Genomic DNA, 23799 nt, shown 5'->3' on the forward strand with positions numbered 1-23799 from the left:
GCAGCGGGAGTTGAACTTAGAGAAATACTTGATGGAAATTATGTGAATTGTCCTATTGCGCTTGCCCAGGTGGCCTATTTAAAAGAAACTTATTTCACCTTTATTATTCAAGTGCCCTTTATTAAATGAAACTGATTCTACCTTTTATTATTGAAGCGCTTATAAGAAGTCCTTGTTTGGACCTAATTCAATTAGAGAGGTATTGTGTAATGTATGTTTCTGATTTGTGAATAAGAAACACTTGTACAAAGTTTTTGGGTAAAACTGTTGATCAGTAATAAATTAGTTGTATCTTGCAAGTCCTCTGTACTTATTTCACTTGTCACCGGTTTGCACGTAACCAGCACGTTGCACCATGGAATCAGTGTTACGTGCTGTCAGATGTTAGGCTGGTGGCGTTACTCTAGGCTACAGATGACCTGTTTATTGTGTATTGGACACAAACGCTATTGGAGGTTTCCCTACACTGAATTCTGTGCTACACTGTACGGTGCTGTTGGATGTTGAGGTTCTCTCTATCCTATATTGGAGGTGGATGCTACAGATGGTTTTGGATGTTCCGTTGAGGTGGTGTCGCTTCTTTATCCTACGGCTGCATACCCTGGACTCCGGCGACGGCAGGTCTCCCGGAGACGGCTGCTCGGCGTGGCCGGCCTTCTTGCGGTCCTTCTTCTTGAAGAGCGCCGAGAAGACGCCCTTGGAGCGCGGCTTGGCCTCCTGCTGCTGCGCCGGCTGCTGGCGCTCGCGGCTCTTGCTGCGCGACCGAGACCTCTCGCGGAAGCCGTCGCCCAGGATGGTGGAGAAGCTGCTGGGCACACCACAGCACGGCACAGCGTCAACCAGTACTCTGGCACGTCACTGTCCTACCGAGTCTAGCAAGCAGTGCGCGGCTGAGTAATCACGCCGAGGGGGCTGTTCACCGTAGTTGTCCACGTGCATAGCCTTCTAACAGCTTACATACTACAGGCGGCATTTATCCCAAAAGAACAGAGAGGGGGAAATGCAGCAGGTCGACTACTACTGCACTTGGTACAGTCGAAGAAATACTTTCTGTCGCTACCGCCTTTATACCGCATTGTGCGCAGGGTCGGCAGGGTTAAGTACGGATTTAGCACGGTTAATTGGAAGGGGTGGCCGGATGCCCTCCCTGCCGCCAACCCGTACCCGCCGGGACGGAATTAGTGTACCTGAGCAGTCTGTGTCAAGTGTAAATCGTGAAATAGTGGGAATGTGTTTCAAATGCCTGCGAGTCGTGTAACTGAGGTGGGACGTGGGGACCAGCCCGGTATTCACCTTGTAGGACGTGGAAAACCGCCTAAAAACCACATCCAGGCTGGCCGCCACACCGCCCGTCGTCGTTAATCCGCTTGGCGTATTCGATCCGGGGCCGGCGCGCCTACCCGAGTCCAGGAAGCAGCGCGTTAGCGCTCTCGGCTACCCTGGCGGGTAGTCGAATAAATACTATCTGATGGAAACTATCCAGAACCCCTATTATATGCGTAATTGACCACTAAATGTCGGGAGAGGTGGACACCAGTATAAAGATAGTAAGCGAGCACTGTCAGTAGAGTGGTAACAGCATTTGAGTCCATCAGGAAAGTTCAGTGAGTTCGAACGTGGGATACTCATTGGAGTACTTCACCCATTATCGACATTTCAATCCTTCTAAGGCTGCCCCACTCAACCGCTGCTGATGTAAATGCGAAATGGAAACACCGAGGAACAACCACAGCCAAACTAGCACCAGGCAGACCTCATGAACTGATGGCCATGGGCCGTCGAGCTATACAGAGAGTGATGATAAAAACATCGCATGAAATCAGCAGAAGTAGTCATTCGTGGGTTCTGAAGTGATACCATCAATCTAGCTAGCTCTGTGACTGCTTGTACAATGGTGGAGCAGCTCCTCAGGAGCCACACATTTCAGTGGTCGCCACGAAGTGGCACTTGATGTGGTACAAAGAACGACGCCACTGGACGGCGCATGATCGGAAAGGAGTGATTTGGGGCGACGAAACACTCTACACCCTGTGGCAATCAGATGGGCGAGTTTTGGTTTGGCGAATGCCTGGAGAAATTACCCCATCACGTGTAGTGCCAATAGTGAAATATGGAGATGATGATATTATGGTATGTGGACGTTTCTCTTCGTTAGGGTATGATAAATAATCAGCATTGGCGGCCGAAGACTTCCGGCATAAGAAGTCAGCCTCATTCTGCCAACGGCCTTGTCGAAGAGGGCGGAGGAGCGGATAGAGGTTCAGGGCACTCTCTTGTCCTAGGGGTGGGAAATTGCCCCTAAAGGCGGAAGAATCAGCAATGATCAACCACATGAGGATGCAGAAGGCAATGGAAACCACTGCATTAAAGACACGTAACGTGTATCCACAGGACATGTGGCCTGCAATTGAAGAAGTGTCATGATGATCTCTCCATTGGCAAAAGATTCCGGAGTAGTCCCCCATTCGGATCTCCGGGAGGGGACTGCCAATGGGGAGGTTACCATGAGAAAAAGATTGAATAATCAACGAATGGATAACGTTCCACGAGTCGGGGCGTGGAATGTCAGAAGCTTGAACGTGGTAGGGAAATTAGAAAATCTGAAAAGGGAAATGCAAAGGCTCAATCTAGATATAGTAGGGGTCAGTGAAGAGAAGTGGAAGGAAGACAAGGATTTCTGGTCAGATGAGTATAGGGTAATATCAACAGCAGCAGAAAATGGTATAACAGGCGTAGGATTCGTTATGAGAAGGAAGGTAGGGCAGAGGGTGTGTTACTGTGAACAGTTCAGTGACCAGGTTGTTCTAATCAGAATCGACAGCAGACCAACACCGACAACGATAGTTCAGGTATACATGCCGACGTCGCAAGCTGAAGATGAACAGATAGAGAAAGTGTATGAGGATATTGAAAGGGTAATGCAGTATGTAAAGGGGGACGAAAATCTAATAGTCATGGGCGACTGGAATGCAGTTGTAGGGGAAGGAGTAGAAGAAAAGGTTACAGGAGAATATGGGCTTGGGACAAGGAATGAAAGAGGAGAAAGACTAATTGAGTTCTGTAACAAGTTTCAGCTAGTAATAGCGAATACCCTGTTCAAGAATCACAAGAGGAGGAGGTATACTTGGAAAAGGCCGGGAGATACCGGAAGATTTCAATTAGATTACATCATGGTCAGACAGAGATTCCGAAATCAGATACTGGATTGTAAGGCGTACCCAGGAGCAGATATAGACTCAGATCACAATATAGTAGTGATGAAGAGTAGGCTGAAGTTCAAGACATTAGTCAGGAAGAATCAATACGCAAAGAAGTGGGATACGGAAGTACTAAGGAATGACGAGATACGTTTGAAGTTCTCTAACGCTATAGATACAGTAATAAGGAATAGCGCAGTAAGCAGTACAGTTGAAGAGGAATGGGCATCTCTAAAAAGGGCCATCACAGAAGTTGGGAAGGAAAACATAGGTACAAAGAAGGTAGCTGCGAAGAAACCATGGGTAACAGAAGAAATACTTCAGTTGATTGATGAAAGGAGGAAGTACAAACATGTTCCGGGAAAATCAGGAATACAGAAATACAAGTCGCTGAGGAATGAAATAAATAGGAAGTGCAGGGAAGCTAAGACGAAATGGCTGCAGGAAAAATGTGAAGACATCGAAAAAGATATGACTGTCGGAAGGACAGACTCAGCATACAGGAAAGTCAAAACACCTTTGGTGACATTAAAAGCAACGGTGGTAACATTAAGAGTGCAACGGGAATTCCACTGTTAAATGCAGAGGAGAGAGCAGATAGGTGGAAAGAATACATTGAAAGCCTCTATGAGGGTGAAGATTTGTCTGATGTGATAGAAGAAGAAACAGGAGTCGATTTAGAAGAGATAGGGGATCCAGTATTAGAATCGGAATTTAAAAGAGCTTTGGAGGACTTACGGTCAAATAAGGCAGAAGGGATAGACAACATTCCATCAGAATTTCTAAAATCATTGGGGGAAGCGGCAACAAAACGACTATTCACGTTGGTGTGTAGAATATATGAGTCTGGCGGTATACCATCTGACTTTCGGAAAAGCATCATCCACACAATTCCGATGACGGCAAGAGCTGACAAGTGCGAGAATTATCGCACAATCAGCTTAACAGCTCATGCATCGAAGCTGCTTACAAGAATAATATACAGAAGAATGGAAAAGAAAATTGAGAATGCGCTAGGTGACGATCAGTTTGGCTTTAGGAAAAGTAACGGGACGAGAGAGGCAATTCTGACGTTACGGCTAATAATGGAAGCAAGGATAAAGAAAAATCAAGACACTTTCATAGGATTTGTCGACCTGGAAAAAGCGTTCGACAATATAAAATGGTGCAAGCTGTTCGAGATTCTGAAAAAAGTAGGGGTAAGCTATAGGGAGAGACGGGTCATATACAATATGTACAACAACCAAGAGGGAATAATAAGAGTGGACGATCAAGAACGAAGTGCTCGTATTAAGAAGGGTGTAAGACAAGGCTGTAGCCTTTCGCCCCTACTCTTCAATCTGTACATCGAGCAAGCAATGATGGAAATAAAAGGAAGGTTCAGGAGTGGAATTAAAATACAAGGTGAAAGGATATCAATGATACGATTCGCTGATGACATTGCTATCCTGAGTGAAAGTGAAGAAGAATTAAATGATCTGCTGAACAGAATGAACAGTCTAATGAGTACACAGTATGGTTTGAGAGTAAATCGGAGAAAGACGAAGGTAATGAGAAGTAGTAGAAATGAGAACAGCGAGAAACTTAACATCAGGATTGATGGTTACGAAGTCAATGAAGTTAAGGAATTCTGCTACCTAGGCAGTAAAATAACCAATGACGGACGGAGCAAAGAGGACATCAAAAGCAGACTCGCTATGGCAAAAAAGGCATTTCTGGCCAAGAGAAGTCTACTAATATCAAATACCGGCCTTAATTTGAGGAAGAAATTTCTGAAGATGTACGTCTGGAGTACAGCATTGTATGGTAGTGAAGCATGGACTGTGGGAAAACCGGAACAGAAGAGAATCGAAGCATTTGAGATGTGGTGCTATAGACGAATGTTGAAAATTAGGTGGACTGATAAGGTAAGGAATGAGGAGGTTCTACGCAGAATCGGAGAGGAAAGGAATATGTGGAAAACACTGATAAGGAGAAGGGACAGGATGATAGGACATCTGCTAAGACATGAGGGAATGACTTCCATGGTACTAGAGGGAGCTGTAGAGGGCAAAAACTGTAGAGGAAGATAGAGATTGGAATACGTCAAGCAAATAATTGAGGACGTAGGTTGCAAGTGCTACTCTGAGATGAAGAGGTTAGCACAGGAAAAGAATTCGTGGCGGGCAGCATCAAACCAGTCAGTAGACTGATGAGAGAGAAAAAAAAAAAAAAAAAAAAAAAGGGTATTGTCCCCTTATCGCTCCTGTGAAAACGTGGAACACAGTATGTATTATGTACAGTTTGTAGACAATGATTATTTGTATCATCATGACGAAGCACCATGCTGCAAGGCAGCACCTGTGAGAGAATGGTTTCTGGACAGCAACGTTCATGAAATGACTGGCATGCTGAAGGTCTTGGTCTGAACCCAATGGGACACCTTTTGGTGGAGGCATAAAGTCCTGTGTCACTGCCTTCTTTGGCTTGGGCTCTTGAGGAAGAATTTCATTCAGGCACCTCATTGAAAGTGCCACCACCAGATTTCAAGCCGTCATAAAGGAAAAGCGTGGACTTTTGCGTATTACCTTCCGCTTGTAGGTGTCCAGACACTTTTGATCAGGCAGTGTAGTCCGCATGGGAGTAGTCATGAAGTTTTCACGGTCATCTAGAAAAAAGCAAGGTTGTGTAATTACTTTTTTCCATCACAGTGCAGTAGCACACTGCCAGAGGAGCCAAAGCCAAATTCTGCAGTGCGTAGATAACGTGCACTACAGTACGATAGTTAGTTTCTTGCATTTGATGAGGAACAACGGTGCAACAATCCATGCAGGATTAGTGGAAGCATATGACTAGAATACACCATCACAGGACACGGATGTAAGGTGGCGGAGAAGCTTCAAGGGTGGTCAGACATGTTTGAATGTCGAAGAACCAAGCGCCAGACCACATCTCCATGAAGCATCGGCAGTTGCAAGAAAAGCGGAGGTCCCTGTGCTCGAAGGCCGTATTTTTTAAGTCGATTCATTAGTTGAAAAAGGGGAAATCAGTCATGGCTCATTTTTCAGCCCGTTACACGACAAGGTTCGCCGTCCGCTGACTTCCACGACTGCTGACACGTGTGCTGAATGCCTGCCGAAATGGGGCCGCAGTGGAAATGTTACAGCTGCGTCAGACCAATCAGGATGCCTTCTTTAGGGTTTATCACAACGATTTTTAAGCAGGGAAAATTGTGAATTCACTAAAACCGGAAAAGATGAAACCCACTCACTCTCGGACAAGGTTACACTGAGCGTCTTTTGGGGCTGCCATAGTGTGGCGCTAACAAATGGTTCAAATGGCTCTGAGCACTATGGGACTTAACATCTACGGTCATCAGTCCCCTAGAACTTAGAACTACTTACACCTAACTAACCTAAGGACAGCACACAACACCCAGCCATCACGAGGCAGAGAAAATCCCTGACCCCGCCGGGAATCGAACCCGGGAACCCGGGCGTGGGAAGCGAGAACGCTACCGCACGACCACGAAATGCGGGCGTGGCGCTAACAGATTCCGTTTATAAGGAGCAACCCGCGACAGGAGCTTGTTGCCGAAATTTCCTGGCGAGGTTACGGGAGGCTGTGCGTGCGGAGCGTCACAGGGAAGCTGTCTGAGGGAGAGTTTTTGGTTGAAGGCAACGCCGTAGCTCTCTCTGCACAGCAGACACACTCGCGCATGATGCTCCTTTGGGTTTTCACATTTTGGCTCACCGTCATCCCATATTCTCCTGACATGGAACCCCGTGACTTCTCCCTACTGGGCGAGACGGCGCGCACTGGACTCGCATTCGGGGGGAGACGCACGCTGGACCAAATAGCTTCAAAATCTGGACGCACTAGACATACGGATCTAAAATTAAATTGTATAAAACTCTGTTTTTTGAGCTGCTGATTACGAATCCGAGGTAGGAATTACGAAATTCAAAATGGCGGATCCAATTTGGCAGTTCAAAAGTGGCATATTTTGCGGATTCGAGTGAAACGTCAGGTTTAAAGTATCTTAATGTCACTGATAACGATTAGAAGTTGAAATTGCCGTATGGAAATGTTTTGTTCCATATTTTAAATTTTCAATCGAAATCGTATAAACCCGCTCGTGTCATTATCGCTATCAGAGGGGTTGCTGTCGGGTTTTCACTGGGAGATGGTTCGAAAAGTACATCTTTTAATTTCTTCAACTGCCATTCTCTAGAATGTCGAGATGAATGGATTTAGAGATGCTAGAAGGTGGTGGAATGTGACATGCATCGTTTTATCACGGGAATATTTGCGTGTAAAATCTCGATGACTCCGGATATCCTTATTCGGCCCTACCCGCGCATCTTCAGGTAGCTAACAAATCGGCAACAGAGGAGCTTCGATTATAGAATATCCGTGCATGAAAACTACGTGAACTGATGTCGGCGTCTATTACAGAATATTGTACATTATTGCAAAATAATTGCCTCTCGTGGGGCACTGCCGTGCGGTAGAAAAAAAAAAACATATATTAAAAACGCACAAATATGCGCACGTAAAAAATGTACGGCCCCTTTCTTTCCCGTGAGAGAACCATCATTGGGATAGTGTACCTGGATACGTTACAACAATTTTTGATGCCACAGATCGATGAGGATGACCTTGAACGAAATGTTCACTTCATATAAGATGGTGCACCACCCCACTACCTGGCTGACGTCCGGGATTTTGTCAGTAACCGCTTTCCAGGTCGATGGATTGGCCGTGACACGCCAACTGCATGCCTCCCACGTTCCCGAGGCCTGACACCACTCGATTTTTCTATGGGGATCCATCAAGGATGTCGTGTTTGTACCTCCTGTGCCAGCTTCTCTACCTGAACTTAGAGGAAGAATTTACGCTGCCACTGAACATCTGCAATGTTGCAGTGAGTTTGGGAAGAAATTGACTTCCGATGGGATGTGTGCAGGATAACCAATGGAAGCAACATCCAACTGCTTTAGTTTAAGGTAAAAAAAAAAAACCTTGATGTGTTTATCTACAAAATAACACTAAACCCAGCTCTGTATCTTCTTGCAATTAATTTACAAGAATTTTTAAAGTTGTAACGTCCTTTTTGAATCACCCTGTACGTATCTTCCATCAAGGCCAACGCTGTGTGTTCTATTGGGCAATAACCTTATCTACTTATTCTATTAAAATATGTGTAAATAAGGAATTTTGTTCGTATCGATGTTATATTCCTATCCATCACTTTTCTTTCAATCACCGTTTTTCAAATTCTACAAGTTTATCCGTTGTTGGTTTACCTTCGGTGGTCTGGCCCCCAAGCAACCTCTAAACCAGGGGTCTTCAAACTACGGCCCGCGATAGCTGGCCGGACATCCCCGGTATCCGGCCCGCCAAATATTTGAGGTGGTACCTATACTGCCAACAATTGAGCTTCGAGGCATATCGCGACCAATACACCGCGACATTGGCTCTTCTACTCGCTACAAGACTACATAACTAAACTTATTGTTGCGCCGCTTGAAATACAATACGTTGACATACTCTACCTCTGTTATGTCTTGCAGTAATAGTGTTGCTAACAATGATTTTGAGATTTCGTTAACTCTGCAGGACGCTTTCGTGAAGAATGTGCAGTGACATACTTTTTTGTCGGTGAAATTCGCCAGAATAAAATACGCCAGAATTTCGGTCAGGTACGTTCACCAATCAAAATTATGTAATTAAATAAAAATCGTTGTTCGTTTCACAACCTTAAATTTTTGCAATTTCATCTTTCCTTTAGCCTTACATTACGGTGATCAATGAGTGCTAGGGTGCTTTAATCCCAATAAGTAGATCTTGGCCCGCGGACTAAAAAGTTTGGAGACCCCTGCTCTAAACAGTGGACAAGACGGGAGGACTACTACACGATTCACTCCATTTCACCACTGGCGCCCGACGTGGGACAAAGAAACGGGTCGGCAACATTAGGCTACATTGCGTGCAGTAGAGGTGTGCGACCCCTAACAGAATGCGCAGTAACTGTCTCGCTCACCTGCCGGACTTGTTGCGGCGGACACCGGTGGAGCCGGTGGGTGACTCCGGGCTGACGACGGTGGAGGGCGTGGTCTCGCCGCCCCCGCTGCTGCCGCCCCCGCCGCCCCTGCGGAAGAGCGAGGCGAACGAGCTCTTGCGCGACACGGAGCCGGGCGAAGGCGTGCGCGAGTCGGCGTCGCGCAGGGCGCCGCGCTGGGGGCGGCGCGACGGCTTGGGCGACGCCGACGGCGTGCGCGAGGGGGCGGCGCCCGTGGGCGGCGGCGACACCGGCAGGCTGAGCGACGCGGGCGCCGCCGGCTTCTCGGCCCGCCGGCTCTCCAGCTCGCGCACCACCTGCCGGCAGCGCCAGCTGCATTACCTCGCGCAGTCAGCGACCAGGTTTCGTTATGCGAGAAATTCTGGGTATCGTGTTGGAACGACAGTCATTGTAAGTAAGGGCACAACAACGATTCGCACTGCCTGATATAAGCAAAGCACCTAGTGGGAGCGGTCGGGTCCCACAATCGCCCCAGGGAAGTATGGTAGGACCGCCATTATTCTCTACATACATATATGATCTGATGGACATGAAGGGCACGGATCTGCGGTTGATTGCCGACGATACTGTGGTGTATAGGAACATGTCGAAGTTGAGTGACTGTAGGAGGATACAAGATGACTCAGACAAAATTTCTAGTTGGTGTGATGAATGAGATCTGGCTCTAAATGTGGAAAAAAGTAAGTTTATGAGAATGAGTAGGAAAAACAAACCTGTAATGTTTGGATACAGCGTTAGTAGTGTCCTCCTTGTCACAGTCAAGTCGATTAAATATGTGAGCATAACGTTGCAAAGCGATGTGAGATGGAACGGGCGTCTGATGATTGCAGTAGGGATGGCGGATGGTCGTCTTTGCTTTATTGGGAGTCATTGTGAGTCATCTGTAAAGGAGACCGCATATAGGACGGTAGTGTGACCTATTCTTGAGTACTTTTCGAATGTTTGAGGCAACGGCCTTGCCGCAGTGGATACACCGGTTCCCGTGAGATCCCCGAAGTTAAGCGCTGTTGGGCGTGGCCGGCACTTGGATGGGTCACCATCCAGCCGCCATGCCCTGTTGCCATTTTTCGGGGTGCACTCAGCCTCGTGATCCCAATTGAGGAGCTACTCGACCGAATAGTAGCGGCTTCGGTCAAGAAAAAAATGGCTCTGAGCACTATGGGACTCAACTGCTGTGGTCATCAGTCCCCTAGAACTTAGAACTACTTAAACCTAACTAACCTAAGGACATCACACACATCCATGCCCGAGGCAGGATTGGAATCTGAGACCGTAGCGGTCACGCGGTTCCAAACTGCGCGCCTAGAACCGCGAGACCACCGCGGCCGGCTTCGGTCAAGAATACCATCATAACGACCGGGAGAGCGGTGTGCTGACCCCACGCCCCTCCTATCCGCATCCTCCTCGGAGGATGACACGGCGGTCGGATGGTCCCGGTAGGCCAATTGTGGCCTGACGACGGAGTGCTTTCGAGTGTTTGGGATGCGTACCAGGTTGGGCTGAAGGAAGATATAGAAGGAATTCGGAGGTGGGCTGCTATATTTGTTAATCATATGTTCGAACAACTAGTGGTTGCGGAGATGCTCCGGGAACACAAACGGGAATCCCTGGAGGCAAGGCACAGATCTTGTCAGGGAAGACTACTCAGAAAATTTAGGGAACCGCCGTTTGGAGCTGGCTGCAGAACGATTCTGCTGCCGCCAGCATACATTTCGCGTAAGGACCACGGAGATGAAATACGAGAGGCATATGGAGAGACGTTTTATCCTCGCTCTGTTTGCGAATGGAACAGGAAAGGAAATGACTGGTAGTAGTACAAGGTGCCCTCCACCACACACCGTATGGCGGGTTCTGGAGTGTGTATTTGGATGCAGATGTCAATTAAACTCCGTAGGTGTACATATCATCGGTGGGTATTCAAATCACTAGACTCGGAATTCGTTGTAAGAGGCAGAATGGTCACCAGAGTGCAGTTACCAGAGCGTTGTTACTAAGCCTGATAGGGTATATGAGGGACGTCAATACCGTCAGATGTTCAGGGATTACTGTAAAGCCTGACGCATACTCGTATGAGACAGTGTCATCAGCACCTGACAGTGTTTGAAAAGGTTCTCACTGTCGGTCTCCATTTGGGCAGTTGGTCGACTCGTTCGATATCCATATTTGTGGGGCAGTCTGACATGATAGTGGCGTTAGTACTACGTGGCAACATGAAGGCAGGCGTACTCGCCGTCAAGATTCCAGCCTACTACATATGACCGCCACAATGGAGAATCGTCGTACTGTGCACTGAGCAGATCGGAGCCCCTTCACGTTTGCGCCTGCCACCCAACACTATGTAATGGCGTCCCTGCGACATTCTCTGTCATCCCACATCACTGGCCGAAGACTTACGGCAACCGGACGAGGCAATTACCGTCCCACGCGTAGGCTGCCGTTAACACAACACCACAACACAAACAGCTGCGTTCCGAGTGGTGCTGTGACCAGGAAGCACGGACTGCTGATGAATGACGCCGCATCGTGTTCAGTGATGAGTCACGGTTGTGCACTTCCAAAGATGACCATCGTCAACGAGTGTGGCGGCCACCAGGGGAGAAGCCTCATTGTTGCAGTGTTTTGGAGAGGCGGAGCTGTGTTACTCCTGGCGTCACCGTATAGGGAGCCATCGTGTGTGACTTTAGGTCTCAGCTGGTAGTGACTGAGGGAACTCTAAAGTCACAACGGCACGTCACAGACATGCTGCACTCACCCAAGTTACCTCTCGTGTCACGGTACCGTGCGAGCATTTTTCAACAGGGCGATGCTCGTCCACAAACGGTACGCGTCTCAATGAACTGCCTGGATGATGTTGAGGTTCTCCCAACGCTAGCAGTACCCTTGGATTTGTGCCGGTTATAACATGTATCTGACCAGCGTGGACATCATCCCTGTCCCAGTGCCAGTATCCTAGATATCGAGGTCCAGTTGCAACAGTTCTGGACCAGCTTGACTCAGGAGATGGTAGCACGACCCTATGACTCCCTTCCCAACCAAGTGAGTGCACGAACGAAAGGCAAAGGGGTGTTACGTCGTACCAACAAGTGAGCTCATATACCAAGTTCTTCATAAATCTGATTCGATTTTGGAATCTCTGAACTATCATCATATACCCTCTCAAATCGTGAAATTTTGTTTTCCTCCTTCCTCTTCCCCTTCTGCGTGATTAATTTTTTTTGTGAGCCAGTATCCTTTCGTTCTACTGGAGGCAACGATCAGCAGTTGCTAACAGATAGCTTACAATAGTGCACAGTATCTCCAAGCACTGACAGCCATGTGGTCTGGGATCTTGCTTTCTGAACCTTGTTGTAGCCAAAACCGGTTATCCCCAGCAGAACAAAAATAAAGTTGGAACAATTATTTCCTATATCATATGAAAGTAATGGCTGTACTTCATTATATCACTTTCAGGATTAGCCCTTTTTGACACCCTTCCTTTACATTTTTTCGACACATTTGAAAAGTATACTTTAATTTTTCGGACATGTAAAATGTTACCAAATTATTGTCTTGTTAGTTGTACAGATTACCTCTTGACCGCTCTACGAATATAATTGAACCAGCTCCAAAGAAGACATGGCAATTTCTGTAGCCCTTTTATCTATTTTTTTCTTCTATTTGACCATGCTACGCACCATGTGAATAATTATTCGTATTTTATCTCCCGGTTTCCCAATACAGTTTCATTCTATCAAAATAGTATTCTCATATATAATTTACCAAAGCATTCTTCCAGTAATGAAATATTGTTGAGTTATCAGCCGAGCGACAGTGTCATGCTGGAGCAATGGTTCAAATGGCTCTGAGCACTATGGGACTTAACATCTTAGGTCATCAGTCCCCTAGAACTTAGAACTACCTAAACCTAACTAACCTAAGGACATCACACACATCCATGCCCGAGGCAGGATTCGAACCTACGACCGTAGCAGTCCCGCGGTTCCGGACTGAAGCGCCTAGAACCGCACGGCCACCGCGGCCGGCGCTGGAGCAATGTCTCAGTGAGTTTCTTACTTGTCATCTTTGCATTACGTGACATATTGTTTCATGACGACGATGTCTTTACGCCACATCATAGGTTGTTTAGGGTTTCCTTTTGTGAGACAATAATATTGATTTACGTTTCGTATGCAGAATGGAAATTAATTATTTCAATAGTAATAACAATAGAGTTGACGACAATAGGTTTCCTGAGTGCCGCAAAGATTAAATATTTGATATGGTGGGCGACTTAATACCGCTTTAGAGTCAAATAAATGTGATCGTTTATTCTCTGCTATCCATGTAGTACGCTTGCACAATAGACCATTCAGATTTATTTCAGACATTTCTGATTAAATTGAGGTAGTAGCTGTTGGAATAACGAGTGGCTGAAAAGCAGCGAAATTGTAAGGGGAAAAGGAGTAAGATAAAAAGAAGAACTATGGATCTTGAAGGAAAAGAAAGAGATGAATAGATAGAAAAAGAATAAATGAGGGGAGAAGGAGGAGGGGAGGGAGGGGGAGGAGAGGAGGAAAATGAGGAGGAGGAGGAAGAGGAGGATAGGTTGTGGGATTAAAGGGACCAGACTGCTACGGTCATCGGTCGAAGAGGAGGATAAAGGAGAATAAATAGGCAATATGCAGAGGAAGAAGACATATGCAACATGAAGAATTGGAGGAAAGTAAGAAGAAGAAACATGGAACACCAATAAAGAAGAAGGAGAAGAAGAAGAAGAAGAAGAAAAAAGATGGGGAGGATATATGGAATACTGAGGAGCGTAGAAGGAGGAAGAGGAAGAAGGAAAGAAGGAAGAAAAGAAGAAAGAAATATGGAATTAAAAGAAGACAAAGAAGAGGAAACGGAGGAGAAGGAAGGAGATGTAATAATATTAAACATGAAGAAGCAGAAGATAAAGAAGAAGAAATAATGGAAAGAGAGGAAGAAAGAGAGGAGGAAAGAGAGCGTAAGATAAGAAGAAGCAGAAAACGAACAGGAGGAGTAAGAGGAGGAGAAAGAAGAAGACGAAAAATAAGTAAACTACAAAGAAGTATGAAACATAAAGAAAATGAAATACAGAACATGAATAGCTAGAGGAAGGAAGAGGAGTAGGGGAAGAAGACTAAGATATTAAGGAAGAAGATACAAATGGAGAGAATAATAATGTGGAACTCGAAGAAGAAGAGGAAGTAGAGGAGGAGGAGGAGGAGGAGGAGGAGAAAGAAATGGAGAGGAGGAGGGTGAGGAACGGAACATGAAGATTAAGAATTACGGAACAGGAATAAGAAGGGCAGAGTGTGGAGAGGGCAGGAGTGCGGCGCACCTCCTCGGCGAGCGCGCGCTCCTTGGCGGCGAGCAGCTCGCGCTCCGCGGGGCTGACCACCGGGCTGACGTTGGGCAGCAGCAGCGGCGGGCCGTCCTCGGGGCGCCGCCTCCGCCGCCTCCCGCCGTCGACGTCGCCGCCCCCGCCGGACGAGCGCCGCGACGCCGGCCGGCTGCCGTCGCCGCACGCCGCCGCCCCCAGCATCGAGCCGTCCACCTGCCGGCACACGACCCCCACTCCTTTACTATTTCTTATCGGTCATCCGCACTCCGCCAGCAACGATATCGGCTCTCTGCACATTCGTGGCAGTAGTCTTCCTTCCAAATTACAAGATCCTTTGGTATCAGAATAGACCACCTGACAAAAAAGTGAAGCACCGACATCTCGGCATTATGAGCCCCTTTATGAGTACGATATTGCTCTCCCTCTGGCCTGGTTATATGCGCTGATTGGGTTGGGAGGGGTGTCCTCCTGAGGTAAGCTGGCCCCCGACTGCTGTAACTGGTCCTCAGTATCCTCGACATTGGGACTGGGACGGAGTTGACGTCCGAGTTGATCCTGCGCACGTTCCATCGAGGACAGATTGGGGATATTGTTGATACAGTAGTACAACATCGCGCAGGCAGTTCGTAGTGACACGAGCCACGTATGGACGAACAGTGTTCTGTCGGGTAATGGCGCCACAGTAGTGTCACGTGAAACGTAACACGTGAGGACTCAGGATGTCCGTGACGTACCGTTGTGACGTCACTACCAGCCGTGATCCGAAATAATACCCTATGGCTCCCCACACTATGACGCCAGCCTTGCTCGCTGCCATACTCGTCCACAACGGTCGCCTGGGGCAGTGCAGAACCACGATTCATCTCTGCAGTCCATTGCCACGACAACACTCCAAAAGCAGCCGTTTTGGCTGTGCTGTTACGGCGGTATGGAACGGTAATCCCTTAGTCTGGCTGCTGTGGCCTCCGACCAGTGGCGCAGGATGACAGATTTGTTGCAGGGAGTGCACTACTTGTTCTCGGATGGCAGGCACAGTGGGATATAGGACGTACTTGGTGTAAAATACCACGATACTTCCCAGTGGCCGACCGGAACCTTGACGTAGAGTACGCCCGCCCTCACGTCCCTATACAATCGTATATCGAGCCACTGCCAGTTCCGAATGCTCCACAAATCTGGAGGTTGCACGATTCGACCAGCTGGTCAAATGGAGACGCGCAATGAGGCTCCTACCAAATTCTGTCATTTGCTGATAACGTTGTCTCACACGAGTACACGGCATCTCCGTCTTCTTCACAGTGATCAGTCGACATCTGATGCTATTCACGTCCTTTATATATTCTACCAGACATGGTAACAACTGTAAACACGAAAAGTATTGTAGCACTCTGGTAACTGATCTGCCTGTCAAAGAAACTCGTTACTTTCACCTTTCATACATCCATCAGCGTTGTGTGCGTGTTCGAACATTCATGTGACATCCGACTGTGTCTGTTGGTAGCTTTACTTTTTTTGTCAGGCAGTGTATATGTTGTATCCGTGGGATCAAATGCCATAGCTGGGATGTACCTACACGGGAATTAATTTTACTTAAGCGTACTAGAACGTACACTTCCGCGATAGCGAATGAATATGCTACCAAGGAAAGAAACGCACCTGGAACAAGAGAATACTACTCTCAACTAAATGAGCAAACGGTTCATGCAGAGCCCCAAATGCAGAGAGTTAGTCAGGCCACGGTCTCCTGCTGTCAACTGGAGCAGCTCCAGATATCAGGAAGTTCTTCCGGTGGATTCTATGTAACCTACACCACTAATGACCACGTTGAACAGGCAGACGTAGATTGGATATTTTTTGACCGTTAATGGACGCCAGAATTTCCTGAACGACCTGCATAGAATTGATGATTGGTGCAGGCTCTTGCAGCTGATCCTGAACGTAAATAAATGTGACATATTGTGCATACATAGGAAAAGAAATCCACTGCTGTACAGCTACACTATTGATGACAAACAGCTGCAGACAGCATCTGCCGTAAAATATCTAGGCGTAACTATACAGAGCGACCTTAAGTGGAATGACCATATAAAACACATACTGGAAAAGCAAACACCAGACTCAGTTTCATTGGAAGTATCTTAAGGAAAGGTAACTCATCCACGAAAGAGGTGGCTTATAAGGCGCTTGTTCCCCAGATTCTTGAGTAATGGTCATCTATCTGGGATCCCCATCAGGTATGACTGATAGAGGAGATAGAGAAGATCCAACGAAGAGCGGCGCGTTTCGTTACTGGATCGTTTAGCTGGCGAGAGAGCGTTACGGAGCTGCTAAACAAACTCCACTGGCAGACGTTACAAGAGAAGCATTGTGCATCACGGTGAGATTTACTATTGAAATTTCGGGGCAGCACTTTTCAGGAGGAGTCGGACAACATGTTACTTCCCCCTACACACACACACACACACACACACACACACACACACCCGCCACCCCCGTACATCTCGCGTATTCACCAGGAGGAGAAAATTCGAGAAATTAGAGCCAATACAGAGGCTTACCGACAGTCATTCTTCCTACGCACTATTCGCGAGTGGAACAGGGTTGGAGAGATCGTATAGTGGTACCGAAAGTACCCTCCGCCACACACCGCTAGGAGGCTTGCGGTGTATGACGTAGATCTAGATGCAGATCCATTGGGAAAATGTTGAGGAAATATAATTCATCCACGAAACAAGTAGCTGGAAAAAATACTTGTTCTACTAATTCTTGAGTGCTGTTCATCAGTTTGGAACACTTACCAAATTAGATTAATAGAAGAGACACAGAAGATTTAGCGAAGAGCAGCGCATTTTGTCACGAGATGCTCAACAAACCTCCGATGCATAGGATACAGAAGAGGCGTTCTGCAGTACAGAGAGGTATGCTGTTGGCATTCCGAGAGTGTATGTTCCGTGAAGGGTCGGCTAGCAAAATAGTATGAACACCATGCAATATACATTTCGTTGTGTTGCAAGTTGGCACCAATGCTTACAGGCGGCAGCAGTGCACAGTTGACGTGCTACGTCTTGGAAGTTATCTTTTAGTGCAGGGCTTCCCAACCTATGGTCCGCGAACACCTTAGGGGTCCGCCGGCTCTTTCTAGGGAGTCCGCGGTCGCCCTTCACCAAATCGTGTCAAATAATGAGTAAAATTATTGAATAAAAATGTGAAAATCAAATTCATCACTTTTTTTCGTGTGAAAAACATGTGTACTTTTACTTCAGGTCGTATCCCCAAGCAGTCTTTGCGGTTTCTAAGTGAGAACGATTACACAGTTTCGTGCCGGAGAATGCGGCTTCTCTGATCGACTGTTTAGCAACAATACGGGGGTCGTTTGTGCGCCGGCTCACGGCGCTAGAATGCGCCTTTTACGCATGCGCGGAGCGAGGTTTGTCGACCAATCACACCGCTCGCTGGCACGTATGCGGCCCCAGGCATCATTAAATGTTAAACTTGCCTTGTCAGTGCACTACCTATTTCATAAGTCGATTTTTGACCAGTTTATTACATCTAACATGGACCGGTGGCTGAAGTCAGGATCATTGAAGAAGGGTGCAGTTTCTCCTTCGCTTTCACAAGGGACGTTTCCAGTTGAAATGAATGAGGAGGGAGGACGATCCAATGAAGACTTTACATACATTTGAACATTTTTCTTCGGATTTCACGACCCCTCCCCCCCCCCCCCCCCCACACACACACGACTGTTACGAAATATGCATGCTCCTTACACAACAGTAGCTAAATAGTGGAAGTGAACAGACCATAAGCGACAGCTTGTCAACAGCGAACAGTTTGGACGTGACGTTGATTGTTCTTGGAGGAGGACAGGTCCATCGTATGAAATTTCAAATACCAAGTAATTTTAATCAGGCTATAGTGTGTTGAACAAAGGGAGTAAATCCACTAGTAAGTGTCTGGATACAGTGAGAGTTCCAATTGGACCGTTAATTTCAGGTTGTTTTCATTCATCTCTAAGCCAAAGACTATTGATACTTCGGGGGGAGGGGGTGGGGTCATTGGGAACATGGCACCAGCATTATGAAGCTTTCAGTTCCCATGGGTTTCGCTCTGAAATTTGAAGTTACTGTGCTCTTGACTGACTAGGGGTCCGCCATGGATTATCGACTGAAGAAGGGGTCCGCCAGCTGAAAAGGTTGGGAAGCCCTGTTTTAGTGTATTATACTCTTTGTTCTGCGGTGGTTAGCGGTCTGTGAAATATTTGATCTCTCTGACTTCAAAAAGGCAACGTGGTGGTGTGCGGTTAGCGGAAGCATCAGTGATGGCCTCCACAGTAACAAATGCACACGTAATACATGTTTTTGATAAAATATGATCGGCGAGGAGGAATTGTGGGGGAAAGCCGAAGTTAACTGACAGAGACCGAAGAGCATTAAAAAGTGATGTTGCCGGACAACATACTCGTAAAACTATCGCGGCAAAAGTGACTGCAAAACGCAACTCTCACGTGAGAAAAACTGTGTCGACATAAATAGTACAGTGGGAACATCACAAGCGTAACTTTCATAGAAGGGCTGCTATTGTGACGAAGTTAGTAACGGGAGGCAACGCAAAGCTGCGAAAGAAGTGGTGCCACGACCATAAAACCTGGACACTCGGTGATTGGAAAAATGTGGTATGGTAAAATTAATCATTGTTTACAGTGTTAACTACAAACGACCGGGGTCATATATGGAGAAACTCAAAAGAAACCTACTATTCGGCCTGCCTGCTTCTTACAGTCAAGCAAGTGGTGGAGATTCCGTTATGATTTGGGCGGCTAAATCGTGGTATTCAGCTGGCCCTTCCGTTACCTTCACAGGTTGGGTTACTGCAAATGAATAGCTTGACAATGACGTGCATATTGTTGCCAAACACTGCCGTATTCCAAGATAATAATGCACCCATACACACAGCCGAAAAAGGTTCAGAATTGGCTTGTGGAGTATCAGAATATCATAAAACATCTTTCGTGACCAGCAGAATCGTCAGACGTCAACATCACTGAACCACTACGAGAAGTTTAACAGCGGAGAGTGAAGAGCAGATTTCCAGTTCCAACATCGTTGAAGCAATTGGCGGATGTTTTGGTACCAAAACAGGAGGGCATTCAATTTGGAAACTAGTAAGACACTCTACACGGAGGTTTAGCGACAGCTGTCATCATTGAGCACAATTTGCAAATGGGACACGGAAGTAAGGAAAGTATTGGTGATGCCAGAAGTACCCTACGCCATACGCAGTAAGGTGTTGTGTGGAGTACAGATATAGATTCTGTAAGTAGGCTGTTTAGGTTTTTATGTTGGTAACGCCACCACCACGTAACGCTCTGTATGAAAATCACTGACTGTGCTGTGTGCAGTCTGTGGCTGGTTTGCATTGTTGGAATTTGCTATTGTAGTGTTGAACAGTTGGCTGTTAACAGTGCGTAGCGTTGCGCAGTTGGAGGTGAGCCGCCAGCAGTGGTGGATGTGGGGAGTGAGATGGCGGAGTTTTGAGAGCGGATGATCTGGACGTGTGTCCATTAGAGAGAGTAAATTTGTAAGACTGGATGTCATGAACTGATATATATGTTATGACTTTTGAACACTATTAAGGTAAATACATTGTTTGTTCTCTATCGAAATCTTTCATTTGCTAACTATGCCTATCAGTAGTTAGTGCCTTCAGTAGTTAGAATCTTTTATTTAGCTGGCAGTAATGGCGCTCGCTGTATTGCAGTAGTTCGAGTAACGAACTTTTTTGTGAGGTAAGTGACTCATGAAAGGTATAGGTTAATATAATGAGATTTTCACTCTGCAGCGGAGTGTGCGCTGATATGAAACTTCCTGGCAGATTAAAACTGTGTGCCCGACCGAGACTCGAACTCGGGACCTTTGCCTTTCGCGGGCAAGTGCTCTACCAACTGAGCTACCGAAGCCAGGAAGTTTCATATCAGCGCACACTCCGCTGCAGAGTGAAAATCTCATTCTGGAAACATCCCCCAGGCTGTGGCTAAGCCATGTCTCCGCAGTATCCTTTCTTTCAGGCGTGCTAGTTCTGCAAGGTTCGCAGGAGAGCTTCTCATGTCCATTATAACTATACGGGCTGTTATGCCGTGGTCGGTTGATGAATTTTGTCTCAATTCCCAACGTTTCGTCTCCGACTGCGGGAGACATCTTCAAGGGGCTCCGTAGCTCGATGGAAGGTCCAACACACACTGGCTCGCTACTGACTGCCGCTAAATTCCGTGTCTGCGCGCTCCCGCGCCGCGGTGTGACCTCACGTGTTTTGAAAACGCCAGTGCAATTGGCCGCTGTCCGTCGCCGTCGATCGCCCTTGCCATCACCCAGTAGTGGACGGGTGGTACACATCTTCTTTAACACCGGCACCCATATACCGTTTAATTTCACGCCCTCCTCCTTTCGATTGAAATTATTAGGGTGTTTGGCGATTTCGATTGGCTCCCTGTAGAGCCTTCCGTAGTATCCGCTTGTGGCCGCTAGTACTTGCGTGTACTCGAAACGAATATTGTGGTTCCCTGGCTGGAAAGCATGCTCCGCAACAGCTGATCGTTCCGTTTCTCCTCTTCTACAATTTCCCTTCTGCTCTTCCAAACGTGAGGTGCGGGCGTGAGTCGTGCTTCGGTAGCTCAGTTGGTAGAGCACTTGCCCGCGAAAGGCAAAGGTCCTGAGCTCGAGTCTCGGTCGGGCACACAGTTTTAATCTGCCAGGAAGTTTGGTATAGGTTAATGTTAGTCAGGGCCATTCTTTTGTAGGGACTGAAAGTCAGATTTCGTTGCGCTAAAAATATTGTGTGTCAGTTCAGTGTTGATCAGAAGAAGTAAGGAGAGAAATGTTAGTACGTTCAGTTCTGCTCAGCTGTTTGAAAATCAAACAACGTAGAGGTTTATCAGCACAGTAATTCATTAATTTTTCTAAGGGGACGTTTCAATTCAGATGAAGAATGGTTCCGAGTGATGAATGGACACGACATTTAGTACAGACGCGGCTCGTAGGCAAAGACTATGAGAGCCAGGAGCATAAAAATACACTGACGGAAAAAAACGCAATACTAAAAAATTATTAACGTACAGTAATCAAATTTCGAGACAACATTTCTCTAATATTTTTAAGTGATTAACATTATAAGATCGCAGGTTAATGTAAATGCGAGATAAGCCTTTGTTTTGCGTCGTCGGTCTTCTGGCTTGTGTGATGCGGCCCGCCATTAATTCCTCTCCTGTACCAAGCTCTTCGTGTCAGAGTAGCACTTGCAGCATATGTCCTCAATTATTTGCTGGATGTACGACTATTACAGTACCTGTCTTCGTCTACAGTTTTTTGCCTCTACAATTCCCTGTAGTACCGTGGAAGTCATTCCCTCATGTCTTAGCAGATGTCCTATCATCCTGACCCTTCTCCTTATCAGTGTTTTCCACATATTCCTTTCCTCTCCGATTCTGCGCAAAACCTCCTCATTTCTTACCTCATCAGTCCACCTAATTTTCAACATTCGTCTGTAGCGCCACATCTCAAATGCTAAGAGTCTCCTCTGTTGCGGTTTTCCCACATTCCATGTTTCACTACAATACAATGGTCCAAACGTACGTTTTCAGAAATTTCACCCTCAAATTGAGCCATTGCAAATGTGAACTTCTGGTATATTAATAAACTTTGAAACCGCCACAAAGCTGAATGCTAGCATGCAACCGTGCATGCATTATGTTGTACAGGCACCGGGTGTCAGTTTGTGGGATAGAGTTTCGTGCCTGTTGCACTTGGTTGGACAATACAGGCACCGTAATTTCAGCTTTTGTGTGTGACGTTGGAGTTGTCGTCCGATGATGTCCCACATGTGCTCGACTGGAGACAGATCTGGTGACCAGGCCCTCGACTGGCCTCCTCCTAACAGACACAAAGCCACTGAGACAGAACCAAAACGCACAGCAGACGTCAACCGTGCCCTCCAATTAGCTCTCGCTCGACACCACTGAAGTCGCAAACAGCTGCGGTTTGGGTCGGTGGAATGCACGCTGCTGGACGTCTGGCTCCGAGCTGTCCTTCAAGTAACAATTTGTCGCGTCACAGTGGTGCCACCTGCTGCTCAAATTGCTGCTGCAGATGCAGTACGGTGCGCCAGAGCCAAACGCCGAACACGATGGTCTTCCTTCTCGGCAGTGCCACGTGACCGTCCAGAGTCCGGTCTTCTTGCGACCGTACATTCTACGTCAGCACCGCTGCCAGCAGTCATGTACAGCGGTTACATTCTTGCCAAGTCTTCCTGCAGTGTCTGAGAAGGAACATTCAGCTTCTTCCAGCCCTATTACACGACCTCGTTGAAAGTGAGGTGCTGGTAATGGCGTCTTTGTCGCCTTCAAGAAATTCTTGACTAACATCAACTCACGACGGCCAATCTCAAGGGTAACTGACGCTCACGATCGCTACACTGTTCATTTAAAGCAAACCTCGATTTGCATCCTCATAGTGGCACAACTAGCGCCTCTCTTACGCGACTGGCTCGAATTTTGTATAAACATATTTCAGATGTAGAAACACGCTACCAACTTTCGTTTATGTCACACCACTCATACTTAGTGTTGTGATCTTTTCCGCTAGTGTATATTTGTCGATAACTTTTTACAGAACTTAAATTATCGGACTAATTTCGAACACTTCCCACACGAATAATGACAGTCTCCTTTTTAAAAAAATTGGTTATCGATTGATGTTTTTCGAACTGGTAGCAGCTAGTCTTAAGACTGCGCTTTGAAATGTCAGTTAGCTACATGTAGAGGAGTCTTTGGAGCGTGGCTTCTGCAGGGTACAGCTGCTATGGGTGTCCCGAAGACCAAGCTAGGACCGACCTACCACCTTCCACAACATTTCCACGTTCCGCTGCTTGCTTAATAGGGGAATGAACAGCACAGAACGGGAGACAAGTTGATATCACGCATAAACAAATGAATTAAAGTAAAACGTGCATTAATAGAAGCCAGTGATCAGTTTTAACTACCTATTTAACTCACTAAAAGAAGTGCTTAAAAAGAGTGGTAACATATTTTTCCACCGACGTCACCTTTAGCGAGACTTGAGCACAACAAACGCTACTAAACATACCGCGTTTTTGAAAGTTTTTTGTTGTGGTTTACCATTCAAAACTACATGTTTTCGTAATTC

General features: G+C 46.7%; 1 protein-coding gene across 1 annotated transcript in view; it reads right to left on the bottom strand.

Moving 5' to 3' along the window:
- The window catches only part of LOC126209891 (serine/arginine repetitive matrix protein 2), a 690162-nt gene that overhangs the window by 138941 nt on the left and 527422 nt on the right, over positions 1 to 23799 (bottom strand). The window contains exons 8-10 of the mRNA XM_049939014.1: positions 14552 to 14698; positions 9223 to 9557; positions 601 to 808 (exon numbers count right to left, since the gene is read on the bottom strand). Coding sequence (XP_049794971.1) covers positions 601 to 808; positions 9223 to 9557; positions 14552 to 14698 — 690 coding nt within the window. The remainder of the gene's footprint in view (positions 1 to 600; positions 809 to 9222; positions 9558 to 14551; positions 14699 to 23799) is intronic.

This window comes from Schistocerca nitens, chromosome 10, assembly GCF_023898315.1.
Source record: "Schistocerca nitens isolate TAMUIC-IGC-003100 chromosome 10, iqSchNite1.1, whole genome shotgun sequence".
Lineage (NCBI taxonomy): Eukaryota > Metazoa > Arthropoda > Insecta > Orthoptera > Acrididae > Schistocerca > Schistocerca nitens.